Here is a 25,734-nt window from a genome sequence, read left to right as displayed (position 1 = left end):
CATCTAGCGCGCCTAGCGTGAAGGGCCTTCGGGCATTCGCGAAGGAGCCGCTCGTGGGCGGCTGCCGCCGGTGGGGTCGCGGATGAGTACGTAAGCGTTCCCGTAACCCCACCAATAGGGCGGCGAGGCGGCATATGGGGGGTTTTTTAGTGGGTACACCGTGGGCCTCATTAGCCTAGACGGGAGTCCCACATAATCACTCGGGACACCCTCGCACCCGGGTGCTATGCGGAATGCATTTTTCCCTCCTAACAAAAAAAAAAGATTAGAACTGCGACCCTTACAAAAACGAAATGCTACTAGAAAAGTGGGTTGTTTTACCTCCTTTTCTACATTATTAGGCAATATTATAATAATTAGGCAATTAGGCAAAATTAGGCAAAAGATGGATTAGGATAATTAGGCTGTCTTTTTCATTTCATTGTCTGGAATCTAAGAGTGCACCATCAACAATAAGTAAACTTTCAGCGGCATCCCCCATTGAAGTCGGTTTTTTTCTTAAAAATTATTCTAATTTAATGTAGTGTAACACTTGTAACAGATGGGTAGCTTATCTCGGGTGCAAAATACTGCCGCAGCGCACTCGTGCTAAACCTATTATTGTCACCGTGCAGCAGGTTGGTGAAATGAAATAGTTACTATCTAAACTTGTTAGTCTTGATACCATAGAAGTACAATATTAAAGAGAGGAAATGGCCCCCTCTCCCATTTGACTGAATGAGATGCTCTTATAGAACTTTCAGTAGGAGTAGTAGAGAAAGCAATATTATTGTATGTCCTTGTTACAGTCTCACATTTTTTTTATTCCCCACCGTAAATTTGGTGGTTTATGGTGGGCTACAAATCTACTCGACCAATCATATTGTCGCATTGCGTATTTTCTGTCCCTCACTGGCGCATATATCACATCTCTCGTATAGCACATCTAATATGTAATGCTATGTCTATGCTTGATTCATTTACCAGTAGCAAAAATAGATATAACTCCGTAATAGATGGATACAGTCTAAGGAAAAAACGTGCCTCGAAAATCAAGAAAATTTGATTCTCGTTCAGAGGGCGCTACTAGCTTTGGCCTACTGTCGTATAGATGGCGTTGACGGTTTCGTTTGTTATTTAACAATTTTAACGCATATCAGTGAAAGAACATGGGTCAAAATCATTAAAATAATTAATGCATATAATAAAAATCATTTATCCATATTTAAATACATTTTATCGTATTTTTATAAATATTTATTTTTAGTTTTAAAGTGTGTCGACAGATGGTAGTGAATTTACTGTGGTTACAAAATTTACTATGACAGTACCGCTCTAGTATAAGTTACTCTATGCCAGTAGTAATAAGTATGGCACATAAAGTTGCGCGACTGCTCCAGGCAGTAATTGTGTTAGTGGCAGAGCTTTTTTTATGTAATTTATTTTATTCTTAAAACAATACAAGCATTGTTTTAGAAATTACATTAAATACAATTTATAAATAACAATAATAATAAACACATTTATACTAATACTAAATAACAATTATAAATACCTTAAATTAGCGACTTATCAAATATTTCATCAATACTATAGGAGCATCTAGTCAATAAGAACGACTTCAACCTACGCTTAAATAAAAACCAATCCGTAATGGCTTTCAGGTCAGTAGGGAGCTTATTAAATAAAGTGACTGCCTGGTATCTTGCGCAATGTTTGGCTACCTGAAGTTTCGGAAAGAAGCTACCCTTTATGTTTTTCGTCCTTGTGGCTAGGCGAGACTCCTGTTCTTCATCAGTACAATCTTTCGCAATATTTTTAACAAACTGGGTAAGAAGAATAAGGACGTACAAGCTGGGACCCGTGAGAATACCCAATTTTTCAAAATACTCTCTACATGAACCAAAAGAAGGAATGTGTACCATTGCTCGAATTGCTCTTTTCTGGGCAATCAAGGCTCCGTTTATATTATATAAAAATAGCCTTGAGAAAGAGAACGTGTCATGTGTTAGGGATGGACAACATTATTTGTGACGTTACCGTGAGAACTGTACCTAGTGAATATTATATTCTTTGCTATTATGAAGATACAAAATGTATGAAAAATCAAAAATGCTCAGGAATCCATTCTTCATATTTCGAACTGCCGTGTAGTAGAAAAAATTCGGTTCATGGAGACTATATAAAGGAGCCAAATCTCTATGTATGAAAAGCAAATGAAAAGTGTCCATCAAAAAACAGTAATTAGGCGGCGCCACCATACACCGAAATACTACCAAAAACAACCTACGTAATTTGGTCGGATTATTTGTTGCCTTATATGGTTCATGCCATGGAGACTATATAAAGGAGCCAAATCTCTATGTATGAAAAATGTCCATCAAAAAACAGTAATTAGGCGGCGCCACCATACACCGAAATACTACCAAAAACAACCTACGTAATTTGGTCGGGTTATTTGTTGGTTCATGTTATACTCATGTCCCAGAGCCTAACTAGCGCTACCGGAGAGATTAGGAACTATTATTTAAAGCTGAAAGCGGTCACTTTTGCAACAATTCTGCCATAAGAGATTGGCATCCTTTCTATACCATCCATAGTTCATGCTATACTCATGTCCCAGAGCCTAACTAGCGCCGACGGAGAGATTAGGAACTATTATTTACAGCTGAAAGCTGGTCACTTTTGCAATAGTTCTATCTTCTTAGTAGTTTGTGGTTCTGCCATAAGAGATTGTCGTCCTTTCTATACCGTCCATAATTCGGTTGATAGAAAGATAGCCAGTCTATATTTTTTTTTTTTTTTTTTTCATTTATTACGAGCATTGGCAACTTGGCCATCAGCTCAAACATAAAACACAAAAGTAATTATACAGCTTATACCTAAAATCTAACTAATACACAATACAATCTAAATCTAAAAGTCATTACATTTTACATAAATTTTATGGTTATTTCAATCATTTACAGACTGCCAATAGTGTGAAGAACAAATTCATAGATTACAGAATATAATTGTTGATATTTCAAAAGGCCCTGAACGGAGCTTGGCAGAACTCGCAAACCTGTATCCAGACACATGGCAACAAACAATAGCCTTTGTAAATTAAATAAAGGACAATGGAAAAATATATGTTCGAGATCACATACATTAAAATTACAATGTGCACAAACAGCAGAATCGCTTAGCTTTAATCTGAAAAGATGTGCAGGAAAACGAGCATGACCAATGCGCAATCTACACATAGTTGTAATAAATGCCCTTTCTACATATTTTCTTTGGTATTCAAACCACGACTTGGTGCTAGGTGCCAGGACTATTTCAGCTAGCCATTTCCCTTTGACTTCTTTGGATTTAGACCACAAGTTGTTCCACCGTCTAATCATAAGATCTTTAACAAAAGGTACTAAATCGGATTGAGGTACTTTTAAATCACAAACTTGGATATTTTCTGTAGATTTGGCAAGCTTATCTACAAGTTCGTTACCAAAAATTCCTGAATGTCCCGGAACCCAGCAAAATTCAACAGTAATATTTCTATTTAATAAAGAACTTAAACAACTTCTTAACTTATAAATTAAATAATTTACAGATGCACTTACACATTTATTTTTAAGTGCTTGTAAAGCGCTCATGGAATCAGATAGAATTAAAAACTTATTCTCAGTTATATAATTATCACGAATATGTTCTAAAGCGTAAATTATGCCTAATACTTCAGCCGAAAATACTGAAAAATAACTACTACATTCGAAAACTTTTCCTATGTTCAAAAAGGAGTCAAAAAATGCAAAACTGGTCCTATCTTTAGTTTTAGAGCCGTCAGTATATAATTTAACAAAATCAGTCTTATCATCAAGAAACTCCAAAAAGTCATATTTCGATTCAAATTTGACCAGTTCAACAACCACGTCTCGCATAATATCATTGTATTCATGCTCAAAACAGGGAAGCAAATTAGACCAATACACTATATCTTGAAATTCAAAGTTTAAATAAGTTATAACATCACTTATGGAAGAAGAATTAGGAAAAGGTAATAAATTATAATTTGGAATAATGACATTATTTAAGTATCTATAAGTTACTTCGTTATCACGACTAACTAACTTAAGACCATACTTGTCAGTGATATAACATCTGCGTACAAATAAAGGAACAATGCCAGCCTCTATTTCCAAAGAATTAATTGGAGATGACATCATAGCTCCAGTAATAATTCGTAGCGCCCTATTTTGGATAATATCTAGTTTCCTTAAAAGATGGGTATTCGCATCAGCAAAAAACATACAACCATAGTCGAAATGACTTCTAATTGTCGCGATATATATGGTTTTGAGGACCTTAGGATCTGCTCCCCATTTTACTCCAGTTAACGACTTCAATATGTTTAAACCCAGTTCAGCTCTTTTAGAAATCGTATCAATATGAGTTTTCCAAGAAAGATCATAATCAAGAAATAGGCCAACGTATTTGACAAAAGACTGAGCAGGAATAACGTTAGAATTGTATAAAACTTGAGGATAATGTAAGCCATTTTGAGAAAAGAGAATTACAGAACTTTTGGAAACATTAACCTCAAGTTTTAGGGAATTTGTTAATATGTTATGAATATTACGCAGACAACTGTTCATAATAAATTCACCAATTTTTATGTTATTACAATTTACATATAAAACCAAATCATCAGCGTAAAATAAGTGCTTAACAGAAGACGGAATTTGTTTCATGAAACAAACCAAACTTAGGATGAATATAAGAGGAGATAATACAGAACCTTGAGGAGTACCCTTTGTAGAAACTTTAGAACCTATTAATGTAGATTTTACTTTTAGAGTTAGAGATCGATTATTAAGAAAATTGAATAGCCAACGTAAAATATGACCAGGAAACCCTAATAAAGACAAACTTTTAATAAGGTATGAGTGATCTATGTTATCAAACGCTCCTTTAATGTCTAAAAAGACCGCCAAAGTATATTGGTTAGAACGAAAATTGTTCTTAACATCCCCAATCAAACAACTTAAGTTATCTATTGTGCTTTTACCTTTCCGAAAACCATATTGAGTACTTGGAATAACTTTGCTATTTTCTGTAAACCACTCTAGTCTAGATAGCCAGTCTATCTACTTTGTCAGTAGGAAAAGGCGCGAAACTAATCGAAGGCCCTGAGAACATTCGCGACGTTGACGTATAACTCCACACTCGCACAACTTTAGGGCGATATCGATATCGCCGCAGTTTGGTTTGCGGCAAGATGGCGGAAAAGTATCAGCTGATCGAGTTGAAACTGTTAGTTATCTACGGCATCATACGTGATTTAGCTGTTTTTCCATTTTGTTTTGTTGTAAAACCGTAAAATACAGCCGCTTAATATAATATAATCATATTTTTTTTTTTTTTATGATGAATAGGCAGGCGTTTGACCACGATCGATAATTATGATTAATATTCATCTTTCCACTGATGAGCCAGAACAGTGTGTATGTAGTCTTGCAAGTTCGCTTCGGGCCTCCTTTGACGCGGGCACCAAAAACCGACAAAAAACGGGGAATAAGGCGCGAAGGCAATCAATCTAAGAAGGATAGACAATCTGTGAAATCGAGGCCACACGCGCGCTCGCGGCTTGGCGCCGTGATTCGCGCACGAGTGTGGAGGGCCCTTTACAAAACGCAAAGTATTCGCGGTGAATGAATTAGTGCAGTGTTTTAAAACAAGACTCAAACAGAAAAAAGATACCAGATGTCAAGTATGTGTCAATGGTCAAGACTCTCAAGTAGACATTGACAGCTGACAGAAGTGACATTCAACAAGAGACTCAAGATATGCTCAAGAGGACAACAAGCAGTTTGTTTCTGTTATTATATTAGTTTTGTGACTTTTGTGTACATTTTTTTGCAAAAGAAATTCTTCATTAAATTTCGACTTAAGCTTATAATAAATCAATTAGTATGGAGAACTACGATATAATATCATTCGTAGGCGAAGGGTCTTTTGGTCGAGTGTTTAAAGCTAAGAATAAAGAAACCGATGTAGTAGTGGCCTTAAAAGTTATACGCAAGGTATCGTATATCAGTTTGTTGGGATTAAATCATAAACCATTACAGAAATTTAAATTTCTCACGATTTAATTTACTTTTTTTAGAAAGGCCGCTCGTCAAAAGACTTGAAAAACTTAAGACAGGAATGTGACATTCAGCGTACACTTGAGCACCCGAACATTATACGTATGATTGATAGCTTTGACACGGAATCAGAGTTGGTGGTAGTGACAGAATATGCTGAGAAAGAACTTCACAGTATACTGGCTAAAGAGGGCTGTTTGAATGAGGAACAAGTGAAGAAGATTACCTGGGATTTGGTGTCTGCTCTCTACTACTTACATTCACACAGGGTTTTACACCGGTATGTATGCATTTTTTTATAACTGACTCATCAATTTGTGATCTAAAATACTATTGTTATTTATCCGCACAAATGGTTTTGATGTAGGAGTATGTATTTAAGTACTATACAACGACGATGTGATGTGGCGCCGTAGTACTATATAACTATGGTAAATATAATTATTATTTACTTTAGCTTCTGCAGAAAGTGATCTATGTGTGAGACACAAATTTAATGCAAATACAGTGGATGATGAAGAACACTGTAATTGCGTTATTCAGCCATAACTCAGGAACAAAACATTTGTGATACACACAAATAAATGTCCTTACCAATATTGGAACTCGGCACCACTTGCTTAATTGGCAAGGTCACTACTGACTAGATTAGAAGGCTGTTACATGTTGCCTTTAGTGATATCAGATTTTTATAAAATGACTTGTTATTGTCTTGTTATCATAATGTAGTTATTTCTTATTTCTACAGGGATCTGAAGCCCCAGAATGTATTACTAGACAGCAGTGGATGTGCCAAACTCTGTGATTTTGGTTTGGCTAGAATAATGACCAACTCCACCCACATTCTAACATCCATTAAGGGGACTCCGTTGTATATGGCACCTGAACTAATTGATGAGAAACCTTATGATCATCAGGTATTTATTCTGAGAACATATTTATAAAACAATGTCCTATTGTAACTGTTTTTTTTTAAAGCCTGAAACAAAGAAAAACATTAAGGTAAGGTTAGGTTTAGTAAGTGAAACTATGGGCCCTATGGGGCAAGAGAAAGACTTTTTTTTTTAGTTTTTTTTTTTTAAATCTGGTTTTTATTGAGTCTTTGGACCTTCTAGGTGAACATGTCAGCCTCATGGGTACTTCCATAGTTCCCTACTCAAGGGAGAGGTCAATAAAGTGGTAAACACTGATTGCTTTGTCCGATATAGGCTCTGCCAACCAACAATTGATCCGTCCATTGTGCATGGAGCCCAGACTACCAAAAATTCTTTTTCTCAAGTCCAAATTCCAGACGCATTCCAACAACACTTGAGACAAGTCATCAGTCTTCTGACAGTTTGCACACAGTGGTGACGATTTAACACCCATCATGCACAGAAACTTGTTTGTAGGGATGTGTTCAGACTCGGAAAGCTGAGACTAACACTTTTCTAGCGAGGTTGGCAGAATCAAACCAGGGTATCCACAAGGGTCTAGCTTGGATTGTTCTGTACTAGATCCCAACACCCCTTGATAAAGCTTGTTCTCCAAAATGGTATTCCAATTTCTGTAAACATCTTTTTTTAATTTTGGGAATTACTTCACTTGAATATGGTATAGAATCGAGTACAGAGCCATCAATTACAGCGCTTTTAGCAACTAAACGCCTACTAACCCTACATGGGAAGGAATCCACATCATTACAAATAAACTCATGAATCAACTGTAGAGCTTCTTATGCAACAGGCATGCGTCTTTGTCCATAAACACAACGATTAAGGTAATAATTGAAAAATAAAAATAAAAATTGTTAATGATATTATTTTCAAAATTGCTTTCTTGGGGTTCGATATCAAGATATTACGTATCATTTGTGGTATATTGTACAAAAAAAATCAGTAAGGTATATCGTAGCTGGAGGATACAACCTTGATATTTTGTGTCTATAACTAAACAAATTATACCAACTGATGAAAAGGCGCAGTTAAAGGGTTAAAGAGGTATTTCCCGTTGGATATATGGATATTACGTATCATTTTATGATTAATATGTACCGTATCTGCAGTATAGTTCCATAAGTCTCGTGAAATAGGTATTGAAGTAGAACTGTCACTTTGTAAAATTGAAAAAAAAAAAAAAAAAAAATGCTAATGATATTATTTTCAAAATTGCTTTCTTGGGGTTAGATATGAGGATATCACGTATCATTTGTGGTATATTGTACAAAAAAAATCAGCCATATCGTGTCTGGAGGAGCCCAAACTTGGTATGTTTCGAAAATTCTTTTTGTTTTAATAAAAAAAAAATGCCCGAAATGTAATGATGTGATATATTTTTAGAATCGCCTCAAAAAGCCCTCTCGTATGATACCACACTCGATAGGTTTTGGAAAAAAAATTTTTTTTTCTATAAGTACAAAAAAAATAATGTTTTACCACCCCCCGCAGCGAAATTTTTTTACGAACCGGGTCAAAAATTTTGTTTTGGCCTCTAGTATGTGTGTGCCAAACGGCTAACCTGTACATCGATTTGCGGTATTCCTTTGAAATTGGGGTCGAGCGGCTTCCGCTATCATCATGCAGCTTCCACATGAGTGAAACATTGCACTGAAGGAGAAAGACTTGTAGAGAAAATAAAGTTCCTTAAAAAAAAAAAACATTTATTTCGGACCACAGAAATCCATAACAGGTTAGTCGAACATGTACATGCAGTAACTTAAAACTATCTTAGATACAATTAATTATTACTTAACTTACTAGATATCTACATTACATACGGAGCTAAAGAACGATGCAGGTTCGACCAGTGCTGCATATAGCGACTATCGAGCCTACCCGCTATCACACTCAGGATACTGTTGCTACTGTCAAGAACTGCGACGCGTAGCGGCAGCGCGCTTTCTTATTGTTACTTAAAGTTACTTAATCATATTAAAAACTTACCCCACCCGACCATAACTAAAATTGTTGGTTACATTATTGTCTATAATTCTCTACTCTCTCTATTACTCTAACCTAAAGGGATTTAAGCATGGCAAATTTTAGGTTTTGCTGTTCCCTGTCTTAAAGTATAAGTCAAAAAGAGTCTTTTGCTAGTAATGCTAGTAAAAGTGATAAGCATTCACGGAACAGGCCCATAGCCTACAAAATACATTTGTAAAAAAATACAATTAAGTTTAATCTTGTAAGGCCCAATGTGCATTACAATTTAAACTCCACTTCAATCTTATTAGAACCTTTCACAAATCAAATAAAGTAACATTTCTTGTGTTCCATCGCTTTCTCAAATAAACGAAATTTATCCTCATGCAATTTATCAGTAGGGTTCAAAATAAAATGGATTTTTTTGCATGGTGAATCTTACAAGGATAAATTTTTTCCAGGCAGATCTCTGGTCCCTCGGGTGCATAGTGTACGAGCTGATGGCCGGTCAGCCGCCATTTTGCACCATGTCGATCCTGCAGCTGGTGAGGATGATTCGCCACAAGCCGGTACAGTGGCCAAGCTTCATCAGCAAGGAGGCCCGTTCTTTCTTACAGGTGCCACTTTGATACTTTCAATTAAGCATAGCTAATTTATTATACATTGGATTTACTACTTTATCATATAATAATCATAAAGTTGCTATTGACTTAAATATAGGTACAGGTGCCGGCAAACTTCTTGAACTTGTGACCTTGCCTTGCTGTTAAGTTCATTTATTTCTATCATTATTTGCGCGACAGAGATGGAAATGCAGTACAACAGTGTAACTTTGTACTGTATTTGTATCTCTACGTGTAATGTGTGTGGATGGGTTGTACGATTTAATTAAACTTATAAAAAAAAATTATAAGGGCAATACAGGTAAGTGTGCCCCGCCTTGTGTGCATTATTCCGCAGCCAGCGCCTGTGCCTTTTATACCTATTGACCTTATTAAAAGAACTTGTTCATTTTATCTGATGGTCATACCACTCATACCTTAATATATGACTGTTACATTTTACAATCATTATGGAATCCAAGATTTCAAGATCAGTTTGGATTTAGCACATTTTGTTTATTTTGCATGCCTTTGTAGGGACTGTTACACAAAGACCCCATGAAAAGGATGACCTGGCTAGACATACTGGCGCACCCATTTGTAGCGGGCCACATCCTCATTTTGCCCGAAGACGTGCAAAGTGAATCACCCTTCACGCAACCATTGAGCCACAGCCAGCAGGAGGCGAAGCGGCTACAGCGGGATAAGATTAGCAGCAATGCAAGGTATTAATGACAATTTAACTGATCATAGACTTTATGCCGTTCCTGTAAGGGCACGCCCTACAGCCCAAACGTCTGGACGGTTACTGTTATTCAACTTGATGCACTTTTTTTATTTTTGGATATTTTTTTATTATTTTTAACATTATATAGAGGATATTCACATTCATTTGGTATGTAAGTATTTTGGAATAATCCATTCTGTCGTTTTCAATTTAGAGCAGTTCAAAGTCAACTGTGGATTGTGAAATTTTTGAACGTTTACTAATAATTTGTTAGACTAAATAGTGAAAATGTTACAGTATGTTATATATTTGTGATCTACTCACAAATCCCTTTCATTTGGTACCTAACATGGTATGTTTACAATCATAATCATTTATTTATTTCTTGAATGTGGTACAATAAAGATGTATTAATTAAAAAAAAAAACAAATTTTTGATCAGCACATCCTGCCTGAATAGGCATATAAATAACAAGTATTACCTATAACTATGACTAGATTCTTATGACCTATCATGCAGCATGCAAAAATAATAGTTCCGACCTTATACTACATTATACTCAATTTAATAAATATGCGGCATATAGTCTAAAAATTATTTCACAGAGTAAAAAGCATTTTGTACCAAAAAGTCCAACAAATATTTCCTAAATAGAGGCATATCGGATTCTCTTATTAAATTGGGTAGCTTGTTATACAATTTGGGTACCATGCCATAAACACTTTTTGCACGCAAGGCTGTTTTTGATTGCTGATATGAGATTTTGTGTCCCTGTCGCGCACTATTATAAGCAGGAAATTGATTAATATTTAATTTGACATACATAGCAATTTCATAAATATATAAACATGGCACAGTTAAAATTTTCAAATTAATAAAATATGGCTTGCATGAGTCAGGTATCTTTAGTCCACAAGCAGAACGCAGACACTTCTTTTGAGCCATAAACACCAGTTCTCGATCAGTTGAGTTACCCCAGAACATGATACCATAACGCAATGTAGCTGTTACATATGCGTGATAGGCAGTAAGTACCTCAGTCCGACTTGCAACTTTATTTAAATTATACAATGCATATGAAAAACTATTTAACTTCTTACATATAGTGTCAATCTGGGTTTTCCACGTCAGTTTATTATCTAAATTTATTCCTAAAAATTTCGTATTATCAGTTTCCTCAATTATATAATTATTATATGTCACAGTTATATTATCAATCATGTTGTTCGTTCTTTGGTAAAAATTCATAATTTATGTTTTTTCTAAATAAAACAAAAAAAAAATCTTTTATTTGCATAAAATATGGTACAACAAGGTGATATTGGAAAGGTTTTCCCGTACAGTGACATATTTTGCTGGTTAAGCATGCAAATGTTATCTTAAAGCTATAAGTCTTAGGGCCTGTTTCACAATGTAAATTGATATGTAGATTATTGCAATTTAACCAGTTTATTATTAATTCCAAAGTATTATTTATATTGACTTCGACTGTCTGTGGATCTTCTCCAGTCAATATAACCGTGCAGTCGTCAGCAAAGAGAACCATTGGGTAGTCAACATCTGTGGCAGATCATTTATATAAATGAGGAATAATAATGGGCCCAATACGCTTCCCTGCGGAACTCCACGACTAATTTATCTGTATTATGATGATTGATGAAAGAGTAACTTCGCATCTCGTTTTGAAACTTAAGTAATCTAATTGTACTACTTGTCCTCTACCAGATAAGTATGACATTAGCAAATCATGAATGTTGCCACGTATTCCATAGCTATATAACTTATGCATTAAAATATTGTGGTCAACTAAGTCGAAGGCCTTGGTTAAATCCATGTATAGAGAGCAAACTGGTTGTCTGTTATCCATATTTGTCACTATTACTTGTAATAAATCAATAATAGCCATATTTATTGACTTATTTTTGCAGAATCCCTTCTGTTCTTGCGCAAATAGGTTATTAGATTCAAAATATAAGCTAATTCGATTGCAAATCACTCTTTCAATAATTTTAGAAAAAATAGATAGAAGTGCAATTGGCCTGTAGTTGTCCATATTTTCTTTATCCCCGTTTTTAAGAGCGGTCGCACAATTGCGATTTTCAACTTTTCAGGAAAGATACCTTGTTCTATACACAAATTTATAATATAACTAATAGGGGATGCTATTCTATGTGCAACTCTTTTTATGATTTTGGTGCATATTCCATCATAGCCAGTACTGTTACTATTTTTTAAGGAATGTATTATGTTTAAAACTTCTTGCGGACTTGTTGGTTGCATAAATAAGGAACGAGATGAATTAAATGTCAATGTACTATGTCGATGTAAATGAATTTTTGTCAGAGCATTATTATTATCAGTAGAATTAGTTATAAATTTCACTTGATCTACAAAATGATCATTAAATTCCTGTGCGATTAATTCAGGGTCTGTTATCAACTTGCCATTATGTCTTATATGGGATATATTCTCCTTAGGGCTAATCGTTTTAGTATATAATGTTTAAAATAAAAAAAGTAAAAAACTTTGTACTGCCGACTTTGTGACGTCACAGCAACAACCCCAACCACTTTCGCGCTTGTCATCTCATATATTTGTGTTTAGGACATTATACTGAATGCACTGATACCAAATATACCCATGTCCGAGACGACATGAGCGAAAATCGATTTCCAGAAGACTTCTAGACCACTTCTAGACCAAAAACCGACCCTCTATAAGCCCCACAATAAGATCAAAAAAGTTTGTGTTGTGGGTACTCACACAACGATATATACATATAATAACTATACAAATGCTTAAATACATAGAAAACGCCCATGACTCAGAAACAAATATCTGTGCTCATCACACAAATAAATGCCCCTACCGGGATTCGAACCCAGGACCTTTGGCTTCATAGGCAGGATCACTACCGACTAAGCCAGACCGGTCGTCGACAGATAGTGTGTCTACCTGTCTGCTGACGTTGATTCATCAGCATCACCATCCCATCAACTTTTGTACGACAAACCGTTAAACAAATTCAAAGTTGTTTAGCTTGTTTAATATGGTGTCTAATCTTTCTTATGTTTTCAGGGCAATGAAACTGGACAATGAACCTTTAAAAGTAGTAAACAGGAGAGAGCACGACCTCCGTCACATCCGTGGCGTAACTCAACCCGCAGAGTGCGTGCCCATGTCCGACGACGACAGCGTGCGCGCCACCAGCGCCTTCAGCGTGCGAGACAGCCTCAAAACTGACGATGAAGACCAGTCGCAACCCATCACTGTCGCTAATGCAAAACTACTAAGACACGAGTACAATGTCATGATTAATTCCAATCTTGTCGTCTGTAACTTAGAAAATAATATGGCGCAACTTATGGCAACTAATAAAAAACAAACTGATGCAGCCAAGAAAATGGACAAGATTGTTGAGGAGAAACAGACAGAAAAACCTAAAACAGAAGCCGCAAACACAAGTGAGAAGACTGAAGCTGTCGATATAAAACAGAAACCGAAAAGTGTAGATACAGCGTCACACAGCTTAGAGAACCCGAAAAGTTCAACGAAATGCAGCAGTGAGGTCAGTTCTGGACTTAGTAAAAGTGTACCGCCATCTTATAAGCAAAAGTTGTTGCAGTTTTCAAGAGATAAACTGAGATTTGCTAGCGGCGGGAATAGATTGACAAGAAGCATCAAGCGATCATTTCATTTTAGTAGGAGTTGGGATAAGAATAAGTCGGAAAATCAGAGACGAACTAGTGAACCAGCCATTGAAATTCCAAGTATTGTTGACATGGATCAAGAACAATGCTCGAAGGAAACCAAGGATGAAGATATTGAAAAGGTAGAATTGATCGAAGAAGTTTCTGATAAAGAAGTAGCTAATAATGATGAAATTGTCTCACCAGAAGAAAAACACGAAGGTAAAATATTTTAATATATTTTTTTTAATATTCTTAGATATTAATTATATTTGGTTTTGTCATAGATAATATGCCGCGTCATAAAATTCGTATGTGAATTTAAAACTAGTTAGGAAATGTACTTGCGCGAGGAAAAGCGATACGAGATACAATATTATGTTACAAACATCAAACGATTATTTTGCTGAATTCACCGAACTGACTTCTGAACTTTTGGTTTTCAGTCAAGGAGCCATCCGCCATTGAATTGGAAGAATGGGAAGCGTTCCTGAATTCCAATATTAGTGAAGTAATGGGTGGCGACGTTGAATCTCTCACGCAGCTGAATATGGTTTGTGTTAGATTTGTGTATTCTTATAATTTGTTTGATTGAATGTAGGTAGATAAATTAAGGTACATCCACACGCGGACTCTCCACGGTGCACTTTCTAGAAAAGAATACTTTAGTGCTACCTAGCACTAAAATATACCTAGGTACTTTTTAGGGTTCCGTAGCCAAATGGCAAAAAACGGAACCCTTATAGATTCGTCATGTCTGTCTGTCCGTCCGTATGTCACTTTTCTCTGAAACTATAAGAACTATACTGTTGAAACTTGGTAAGTAGATGTATTCTGTGAACCGCATTAAGATTTTCGCACAAAAATAGAAAAAAAAACAATAAATTTTGGTGGTTCCCCATACTTGGAACTGAAACTCAAAATTTTTTTTTCATCAAACCCATACGTATGGGGTATGGATCGGTCTTCAAAAATGGTATTGAGGTTTCTAATATCATTATTTTCTAAACTGAATAGTTTGCGCGAGAGACACTTCCAAAGTGGTAAAACGTGCCCCCCCCCCCCCCCCCCTGTAACTTAGAGAATGCTAAAACTGAAAAAAATATATGATGTACCTATACATTACCATGCAAACTTCCACCGAAAATGGGTTTGAACGAGATCTAGTAAGTAGTTTTTTTAATACGTCATAAATCGTAAACCGCAATTTACCTTTCACTCACGTTTCACATAAAAAATACATTGTTAAAATTATGTAATGTAGGGAACCCTCGGTGCGCGAGTCCGACTCGCACTTGGCGGGTTTTTTTAGTTAACTTTTTAATACTTTTAAGGAAAATTATCTTAGTCGGTATCTAGACTAAACTGCGCCGTTATAAGGGCTAAATAATTGGACTGTTAAAATGCTTAGAATAAAAAATTGCTCAAAACGACGTTTTTATTCCACCGATTTTTGGCTTATAATCCTAGATATTAAACACGCGTGCTCTTTCAGTGTATTATTCCACTCGTGCTTTTTCATTATATTATCCGACTGAGTTAAGAAGGTAACTGATTGCTAATAATATGCATGGAAAGGGAGCCTTCTTTAATTGGTCGGACTGGCGGGCACCGGCGTGCCCGACCGCCTGTGCGGTGCGCAGCCCGGCCGGCCCGCCCGCGGCCGGGGCGAGGGGCGGCCGGCAGTATGACAGATGCAACACACAATACTAACTGTTTTAACTATTAAAATTTGATTAATATGAGTATCTTTTTTTCTCGCAAGTGTGTTGAAAAACGTCGTATGAAACGGGTGTGCATTGGTCATTACACACATCGGCTTTCTTATTGCGCAACACTATCGCCTCGTGTGTAATGACCAACTTAGCACACTTGTATCATAATGTACTATTAATTAATTTATATGATTTTCAGCATTCTAATATTCCCTGCTGTAGTAAAAACATAAAAAAATATATATTCGCGATTCATGTCAACATCCCTATTGGCATGATGACAAATTTTGAAATCCCTTTTAATATTGTAGGTACACTTGTATTGGTTGCGAAAAACTCAATATTTCAGCTACATTCATAAGTTTTAACATAAATAATTGCATTTTTTTATAGCTTTAAAACTCGCGCGAAAATGCCTCGCGTCCATTTGTGACGTCATTTTATTTTATTTTATTTTATTTATTTAAGGTTTACCAACAATTGTTGACATCGATACATTAATAATGTACTAAGCTAAACATGTAAGGAGTGGTGTCACAATTACTTACAGGTAAACACCGCATGCATAACAAATATAAGTAAACAACTATAGTAATACCTAAATTTAAACTTACTTTCTAATTATTTATGTTTCTAATTATTTGTGTTTTAAGAAATATTTTCGGACAGATGTTATAAATTTATTTAGTGGGTCACAGTGCATATCCGCCTTGTCACAGCAACCATTAGCAATTTTACATAACCTGCATATTGGAGAGTTAGTGCCTGAAACTGTTCTTCTAAGCGGGGCGCAAAGAGGGGTGATAGCGTTACGGGGGAAACGAGATGGAGCACGAAAGTTCAACAACGTCAGCAGTTGCGGACAATCTATTTTGTGGTTCACTAACTTGTACAAAAAAGTTGCATCTAAGAGCGTCCGTCGGTCTTCTAGGGAATCCATCTTGAAATATTGCAGTTTCCTTTGATAGGATATTGATCTTTTAGCCATAACACGTGCCTGAAAAGCTAAGTGACGAGTGAACCTTTTTTGAATACGCTCTAACCGCAATGAGTGAGTAGCATAATGCGGCCGCCAGACAACGCTGCAATATTCCAAAACACTCCTCACCAGACTATTATATAGCAATATTTTGGTTGGTTGGTGCTTTGGTAAACATTGCAGTGATGCAGGAAAAAGATGAAATACCAACCGGTTACTTGAAAGTCAATTTCAATTAATCGATTTATCGTGATTGAGATATCAATACTTTCATTAATTATAAAATAAAATATGTGCATAAAATGACAAAAACTTTTAAAAACATTTGCGAAAATATCCTAATCCTTGCAGTTACGAACTTTGAACCTAAATGATATATTACGTTTACGTTTAGCGATGATAAACACATTGCAAAAATTCACCACAATAACTTGATGAATTATTTAGATACATGTGACTACTTAAAAACACAAATCAAAAATATTTAATAAAATAATTTGATTTGTTCCCAAAGTTGTGTATTTATACATGTAAATTTTGAGTGAAAATACCAGGCGCCGGTTTTACTTTTGAATTTTTTCTGTTTACGACGCCAGCATGGCAAAATTTATGATATTCAGCCAAATAAATAAAAAAGTTTTAGTGAAATATCGTATTATTCAGCATTTTATTTATGTAATAACAAAAAAATATTTACCTGATATCGTGTAATAATAGTTTTTTACGTAATAAATGTTTAATGGTGAAATAAAATAAAAATCTATAAACAAGTTTGGGAACAAATCAAATTATTTTATTAAATATTTTGATTTGTTTTTTATTTTTTTTAAGTAGTCACACTACTATATATAAATAATATATGACATCTATTACAGTTTTTAACTGTAATAGATGTCATATATTAAAGAAAAAGTGACGAAGCCCGCCTGGTGACGGCCGGATTCGAACCGGCGTCTTTAGCTATCGCGGCTAACGCCATGAACCCCTAGGCCACCCCGCCACCGCCAGTGACTTTTTCACTTTTTCTTTAATATATGACATCTATTACAATTTTTAAAAATCTATAATTTTTTTGAACATCCAAACTAGTGTGGACGTATGGATTACGGTCAATGAGGTTGTCCATGCTGCTCAAAGAAATATATCATGGAGTGATGACGTTACGGTTTGGCTCGCTTCTGATTGGTGTTTCAGTTAAAATGGCCGATTGGAGGATTTTGCATTTATTTTATTTAAAATATTAACAATCCTAATGTTTATACTGAAATTGGGCCATTTGGCCAAAGGGTAAATACGGGACCCTATTACTAAGACTCCGCTGTCCGTCTGTCCGTCTGTCTGTCTGTCACCAGGCTGTATCTCATGAACCGTGATAGCTAGACAGTTGAAATTTTCACAGATGATGTATTTCTGTTGCCGCTATAACAACAAATACTAAAAAGTACGGAACCCTCGGTGCGCGAGTCCGACTCGCACTTGGCCGATTTTTTTAAGAATCATATTAGGGTACACTACATAATTACGAAAAACGTTATGCCGAATTTCAGTATACCGAATTCTATTATTCCGATTTTTAAATGCTCGACCTATCAAAATTCCAACTGTCGTAATTACGAATGATGAAAATCACGAAGATTTATATTTCCGAAAAGCCGAAAAGCCGAATTTTGTAAATTCCGAACCATATAATTCCGATTATAACAATTCCGATGGTGACAAACACCGAATTTGACAATTACAATTTTTGAAATCACGAATTCCGAATTGCCATTATTCCGAAATTTTAATTTCCGAACCACATAATTCCGATTATAACAATTCCGACAGTGAAAAACGCCGAATTTTACATTTACGATTTTTGTAATCACGAATTCCGAATTGCCATTATTCCGAATTTTATAATTCCGAAGTGACGTTATTCCTATTTTAAATATCCCAATTTTTAAATTCCCGAATAACGATATTCCGAATATATTGTTAAAGTTCGTTTTCTTGAGAGTCGCAGTTGTAATCTAACCTAATCCACTTTTCTGGCAACAGTTCGTTTTCTTGGGGGTCGCAGTTCTAACCTAAACTAAACCACTTCTGACAACAGTTCGTTTTCTTGGGGGTCGCAGTTCAAACCTAACCTAACCCACTTCTGGCAACAGTTCGTTTACTTGGGGGTCACAGTTCCAACCTAACCTAACCCACTTCTGGCAAGAGTCCGTTTATTTCGGGGTCGCAGTTATAACTTAACCTAACCCACTTATCTGGCAACAGTTCGTTTTCTTGGAGGTCCAATCTCCGAATCCGAATTTATTTATGCCGAAATTTTATGCCGAATTTAAGAATGCCGAATTTAACGTGATGCGGCACGACAGGCACCCGTAATAATTACTAAAAAGTGAGTCTTCATTTGAATATCACCAATTTCATTTTTCCGACCTTACAAAAGACCGAATTTCTGAATACCAATTTTTATTTTTATTTTATTTTTTATTACAAAAAGGCAAGCATTTGACCGCAATCTCACCTGATGGTAAGTGCCGATGCAGTCTAGGATGGATCATGCTTACCTAAAAGATGTCTATTCACTCAATACTCAAACGAAACGTGTCTTCATTTGAATATCACGAATTTCATATTTCCGACCTTACAAAAGACCGAATTTCTGAATTCCGAATTATCTTATTTCCGATCGGACAATGGTTTTTCGGAATTTAAGAATTCGGAAAAACATTTTTTCGGAAAAGTGTTAAATCGGAACTTTAAGCTTTCGGTAAAATGACAATCGGATTTTAAATTTTCGGAAATAGCACATTCGTGATTTTCTTCCATCGTGTTTTTAAAAAACGTAACTTTGATAAAATCGTGCTTATGAAATTCGGAAAAACATATTTCGGAATTATTGGGGGTTCCCATCATATTAACATATACCTATGTTTCTTTGAAACCATTATTTCCATGATTATTTGTTACTGTCATCATGCCAATTATTTGACAGGTGAGCATGGTGGTGGGCGTGGTGGGCAGCTCGGGTCGCGGCGCGAGAGGCGGGCGCGTGTGCGGCGCCGTGGCCGCGCTGCTCGCGCTGCCGGCCGTGTCGCCCGCGCTGCCCCGGCACACACTGCTCCACATACAGGACGTAAGTTATCATCATCAAAACTCGACCTTGACGAAAATGATGCTTAAAATCCCTACTTAACAAAGTTAACGAAAAAGACAAATTGCCATGCGTAAAATATTCGTTGAGGAGTTAGTTCTGTTCCGGTCTTTATCAGCAGTTCCACTTCATCAAATGTCACTTTTACGAATGTAAATGCTTGATTTGTTGATGAAAATACAGTTGTGTACAATAAAATAGCAGTCAATAAGCGAGGTTTAGACTAGCAAGAACTTGCATGCAATTTACGTTACATTGCTGACTACTAAGGTAAACTGCATTCAAAATGTTTATCAGATACCGCAATGTAATGAAAATTGCATGCAAATTCTTGGTAGTCTAAACCTCGCTTTAGGAAAATGAAAAATAGGGGAAAACTTTAACTTTAGATCAATTACTAATATTGGAAGTATAAAAAAATATCATGAAATTCGGCTTTTTTACCTTGCGGAAATTCTTATAAAAACGTAACAACCTACGATTTTTGACCAAATACTTGGTTATGTTTGTTTGTTTGAGGCTCTAAATGATAGTGCCGCCCATGACAAACCAAGTAGTCAAAAATCAACAACAAAGTCCGAATGATGGACTACTAGTATACTCTGAGACGAAGATCGTCTTATAGAAAACAATTTTTTTCTCTGGATGACATGGGTTTATATGTAAAGCTTTGATTGAAATAAATAGGCAAGATACTAAAATTACAATTATAGTACACAATTGTATGTTTTTCGTGGGATGTTACATTTTTATCAGAATTTCCGCGAGTTAGTAAAAAAGCCGATTTTCATGATATTTTTTTATACTTCCAATATTATTTAATTAAAGGTTACAGTTAATATTGAAACAATGTCAAGTAATGCAAAATAATTATAAAAAAAGATCCGATATAATTGATCTAAAGTTATAGTTTTCCCCTAATTTTCATTTTCCTATTTGTTCCCTTATCAGTACTGAGTTTTTACAAAAATGGGTGTTGGTATATAGGTAATTTCAAACAAAAAATAATTTTCTAAGCCCTTGAGAAATAACGAAGTTCTGAAGTAACAAACATAACGAAAAAAACATACATCCGAATTGAGAATCCCCTTCTTCTGGAATTATGAAGTCGGTGAAAATTTGAATGGTACATATTTATAATTGTTTCAGGTATATCTTGAAGCTAAAGTGGTGTACGAGTTCATCGCAGCCATTAACTCGTTGATGAAGGACTGCAAGAATTATGACGACATAGAAGACAGGTAATTTAATCCCTCAAACGTCGAAATTGCAAAGTTTTTAATATCATCTTTGTATGAAGTATCTTTAACTTTAGTCAGAAGGTGCCGCTTATTACAGAGGTTTTGGCACTGTCGGTTGTCTTTAGGATGGGGGTGATAATTCCACATTTTAAATCAGCTCAGAATAATTCAAGGAACCTCGATACCAAGCGGCATCATTCGCGAAAATAAATAGTTGACCTTATTATTTGACGAGATGCATTAAACTAATGATTGATGATACAGGAGCGTCCTTGTCGATAAAACGGTTACGATTATCACCGACATAAAACATTTGGCCGCGTTTTAGTAGCTATTTAAAGTTAATGGCTGCTGAAATGTGATAGTTGAACAATTTGTCGACACTTTTTTATATATATTTTCCCCTTATTTCTCGAATACTTACGGCTGGAACTGTTTGGAAAATATTTTTTTAAAGGCTACCTAATTTCACAGTTGGTCCCATTGTCATCAGGTGAAAATCGACCAGGATATGATCCTGAAAAAGTCGAGTATAGTAATTCGAGTATTTCTTTTCCCTCGTACATTCCTTCTCGGAAAACAAATGTCGTGTAGTGATATTGATCTGCTGATGAAGGCCATATAATGATGGAATTTTGTGAAGTCGGTTATTGTTTGGTTACCTAATGGTTATTCTTTGACTCGGGTTCTTGTAACATGCAAATTTGCAAGAATCTATACGCTCTAGATTGACGGGCACGGGGCGGATGCTGGAGGTGTGCGCGTGGCTATGTGCACGCTCGTGCCGCGCCGTGCGGCAGCTCGCGGCCGCCACGGCTGCGCACCGCGCCTATGCTGTCTTCACACGACTGCTGACCTTGTGTGAGTATCCACTCACTTGCTTTTAATTACAAATGTTAAGGTGCAGTACGTTTTAAAAAATTTGAAAAGTTGTCGGAAACAAAAAATAAGAGAAATTTTCATGTGGATGTGTAAATTTTTCAATTTAGTAAACTTTCCGACGACACATCAGATCATATAAAACTATACTTTGTCAAAGGTCATTTCAAATATAGACAGAGAGAATCATACTCTCATCTTTGTCTTACACTAGTACTAGCACCCAAGAAAAAGGATGAGTATAGTTTTTTGTTCTTATTTACTGACAATTTGGTTTGACCAACTATAATTGAAAGGGCCCATTGACATAACAGGGCTGTATGCAATTGTTTTGTCTCGAGACTTTTTCTGTCTATAACGTCCATTGCATTAACGACCATTGAATTATCTGTTATACAATAAATAAATATTAGGGGACATCTTACACAGATCAACGTAGTCCCAAACTAAGCAAAGCTTGTACTATGGGTGCTAGGCGACAATTTACATACTTATATAGATAAATACATAGATATATACATCCGGGATTCGAACCAAGGACCATCGGATTCACAGGCAGGGTCACCCACTAGGCCAGACATGTCGTCAAACGTCGGTTATGTTGTTTGTAATGAAATCGAACGTATCAAAACCAATCGATCGATCATAACGTATGCGGAGTGAAATCTGGACAAAATTCAATGTCGTATTAAATTAAAACAACATAGTTATTTTTCATAAATTTTCATGCATTTTAATAGGTACCTAATGTTTTTTTAACAACGTTAAATGCAAGATAAAGTTTACTCAAATGCGAGATTTTTAACGGAAGTTGTGGTACTTTAAAGCTGTCGGTGTCGAAAACACAAATGTTGGCATTTTTTTAAGTTAAAATTTTATCTTCCTTAGGAAAACTTTTTTAGGAAACTTCGTATGCTCGACATATTCACATTCTCGTTTGTTGGACTATTGGTGTTCACAAAATAATAGTTACCTTTCAAAGTTATTTTTTTATTTTCGGAGACGGTGACCTTAACTTTTCTTGAATGTTTGCCGATGTCCATATCTTCAAGATATTTTTAAACAGTTTTACTGCCACATTTGAATAATCTCATGACCTCTCTGTAAGATTTTGTGACTCAGCGGGCCATCATTTACTTCAATCGATCTCTCCCAGGAAACTGGCTAATGCTGGAATATTTACCTAAACCAGACTTTCTAGCGGTAGTTTTTTTTAAAGAAAAAGGATGTAAAAATATTATAAACGTACCTTCACCTCTAACCCGCTTTCTCAAAATGTTCCACTATCTTTTCTTTCGTCCATAGGGAAATAGTACTGAAGAAATTACATACAGTTTCGCGATGGTGTTCTTCTAGATTGACCACAATTTCAAGAGAAAGAATCCAATGCCTATTAATTGACAGATATATATGTTGTTCATAATTCAATTTCAATTTATTTATTTCCTTTAAGTACAATTTTAATTTACATCATGTTGTTTATAAGAGCAGGAAACGATTCCTCCGTACTAGTAAAAACTATATGACGGATATAGACTTTAAATTGGCAATTAGGTATAATTTCAGTTTAAACTATTGTTTACTTTTTACATGTTCACAACTTTGTCCATATTTCACTCAGCATACGTTACCACATTATTGAACGATTATTACCGGATTTTGTTTACACATTACGTCAATGGATAACACACATTAGCTATCTTGTTACTAAGCAAAATTAACATTAACAAATGTCCACAGATTCAAAAACACCTCGCATAGTTCTTAACATCGTGGGCCTCCTCATCACCATACTCCAAGACCTGCCCGAACACGCAGACGTCGTCGAGAAGATTCTATTCGATGACAAAAGCTTCAATTTCACGTGTCTCTTGGAACAATCCAGCGACGCCTTGAGAATGCGAGTCTGTATACTTATAAGTCTATTATGTACATTTTCGTGTACCGCTTTCTCGGTTGCTATGGAGACGAAGTGGAGTAAACTGGAGAGTGATTGTTTGGAGGCGTTGCATACACATTGCAATGTGACGCTGAACAGGGCAGCCAGGTTAGCTACTAAAGAGCTTAGTAATATGCCGTTTTATAACTAATGAGTAACTAACCGTCCAATTTCTTTATACTTAAGAGCAAAGTGCGGCTGTTTAAACCGTTATTAAATGGTAATCATTTAAAGGCCAAGATACTGTTAAATTTCACTAACGTTAAACGTTACAATGGGCAATATTATTTTAGTCACCAGGACAGGCTTCAGGGTAGCTGTTTAAATAGTGCTGTAATGCCGAGAGCAATTCTCCGGCAAGCTCGGCCGAATTTCATTCACCTTCCCATACAAACGGAGTTCCGTTCTCATTTTAAAACTTCGTATTGGATTGTAGTAAAACTTTGCACGTACAATGATATGAAGTATATCTAGGTCTGAAACTAGTTTATGTAGCTCTAGTAGATAAAATAATCGAAATAGAGCAATAACAAGTTTTGTATGAAAAAAAAAAATATATTATAAAAAAAAACAAAAAACCCGACTGCACACTAAACAGAGGAAAACAAGCCCCACAAGAAATATTGTTTAATCAAATGCTAAAACCAAGCTATGGAATGTAATCGATAGTTAAATAAATAAAAACTTATTCTAAATACTAACTAAATATAATTTATAAATGTTGATGGTAAGTATCGCAGGGCAGGCGTGACCAACACAGGGTTACTTATAGTCATTTTGGTTGTTGGTTGTGTAAATTTAGTCGTTGAAATTATACACGTTTTGTTACGTAATATCTAAATAACAAGTATTGATTTCTATTAGCACGTCTTCTCATCTTGCCTTTTAATAATGAGGTCGCGAGCGTGCGTCACCGGTAATGCATGAAGAGAAGGGGCAGTTTCTAAAAATTCATCAAAAAATCATGGTGGTAAATTATACAAAGTGATGTATAAGAATAGTTTCAGCAAATGTTGTAGATTGTTTAAGTATCAAAATTACGTTGAAATTAAGTCGATTTTTAGAGAAATTGTCACTTGTTTTGAAGTAATTTCTGGAGAAAATTGATTTCGTCTAACTTTCATTTACACTACTTCAAAGTCATAATAATAAAAATGTAGTCTGATAAACGTCAAGTACAGGATATGTGTAATACAAAATTGCCATGTTTAGCAGTCCAAACTTTACGTAATTTACAAATAAGAGCGACAAAATCAGTGCTTTACGCGCGTTTACCTAAACGTCCATCAGAAAAGCAAACATTACTAAATTACTGAGTCTGTTTTCAAAAAATTGGTCTGATAAACGGTAAGATAAGAAGACGTGCTAATAGAAACCAGTACTTATTATTTCAATTAGGTAACAAAAGGTGTAAAATGTCACGGACTAAATCTATCAATTTTACATTTTTGCGACTAAAATCGACACCGGCCTCTTGTTCACTATTTAGCAGAATGTTACTTAGGTAGATATTTTCGTTGGTGGCGGTCAAGTTGGTCCCCGCCTGCTATACTTACCATCATAGATTAGTATATGTTATTACTGTAACTTACCATCAACATTTATAAATTATATTTAGTTAGTATTTAGAATAAGTTTTTATTTATTTAACTATCGATTACATTCCATAGCTTGGTTTTAGCATTTGATTAAACAATATTTCTTGTGGGGCTTGTTTTCCTCTTTTTAGTGTGCAGTCGGGTTTTTTTATTATAATAATTATTTTTTTATTTATAACTTTTTAGTTAAAAAAAGAACAAGTTATTACTTTATA

The 25,734-nt window shown here is 35.5% G+C and overlaps 2 protein-coding genes across 3 annotated transcripts; one reads left to right on the top strand and one right to left on the bottom strand.

Annotated features, from left to right (window-relative positions):
• Window positions 1–2,942: 2,942 nt before the first annotated feature.
• Window positions 2,943–4,082, bottom strand: LOC134742152 (uncharacterized). The gene has a single exon (XM_063675121.1). It carries the CDS (start codon window positions 3,897–3,899, stop codon window positions 2,943–2,945), a length of 957 nt encoding a protein of 318 aa, XP_063531191.1. The 5' UTR covers window positions 3,900–4,082.
• A 1,742-nt stretch (window positions 4,083–5,824) lies between these two features.
• LOC134742453 (serine/threonine-protein kinase fused) lies at window positions 5,825–24,525 on the top strand. Of its 2 annotated transcripts, XM_063675624.1 has the most exons (11): window positions 5,825–6,041; window positions 6,125–6,384; window positions 6,853–7,021; window positions 9,466–9,621; window positions 10,144–10,331; window positions 13,413–14,245; window positions 14,470–14,576; window positions 19,704–19,844; window positions 21,012–21,103; window positions 21,831–21,964; window positions 23,723–24,525. In XM_063675624.1, the coding sequence occupies exons 1-11, from the start codon at window positions 5,931–5,933 to the stop codon at window positions 24,070–24,072; spliced, it is 2,541 nt and encodes an 846-aa protein (XP_063531694.1). In that variant the 5' UTR covers window positions 5,825–5,930; the 3' UTR covers window positions 24,073–24,525. The 2 variants fall into 2 exon arrangements, with proteins under 2 accessions (XP_063531694.1, XP_063531695.1); XM_063675625.1 differs by lacking the exon at window positions 19,704–19,844 and having other exon boundaries at window positions 5,826–6,041.
• Window positions 24,526–25,734: the final 1,209 nt, after the last annotated feature.

Source organism: Cydia strobilella, chromosome 6 (genome assembly GCF_947568885.1).
Source record: "Cydia strobilella chromosome 6, ilCydStro3.1, whole genome shotgun sequence".
Taxonomy (NCBI): domain Eukaryota; kingdom Metazoa; phylum Arthropoda; class Insecta; order Lepidoptera; family Tortricidae; genus Cydia; species Cydia strobilella.
The sequence above is the reverse complement of the archived record's forward strand: the minus strand, read 5'-3'. Positions and strand labels throughout refer to the sequence as shown.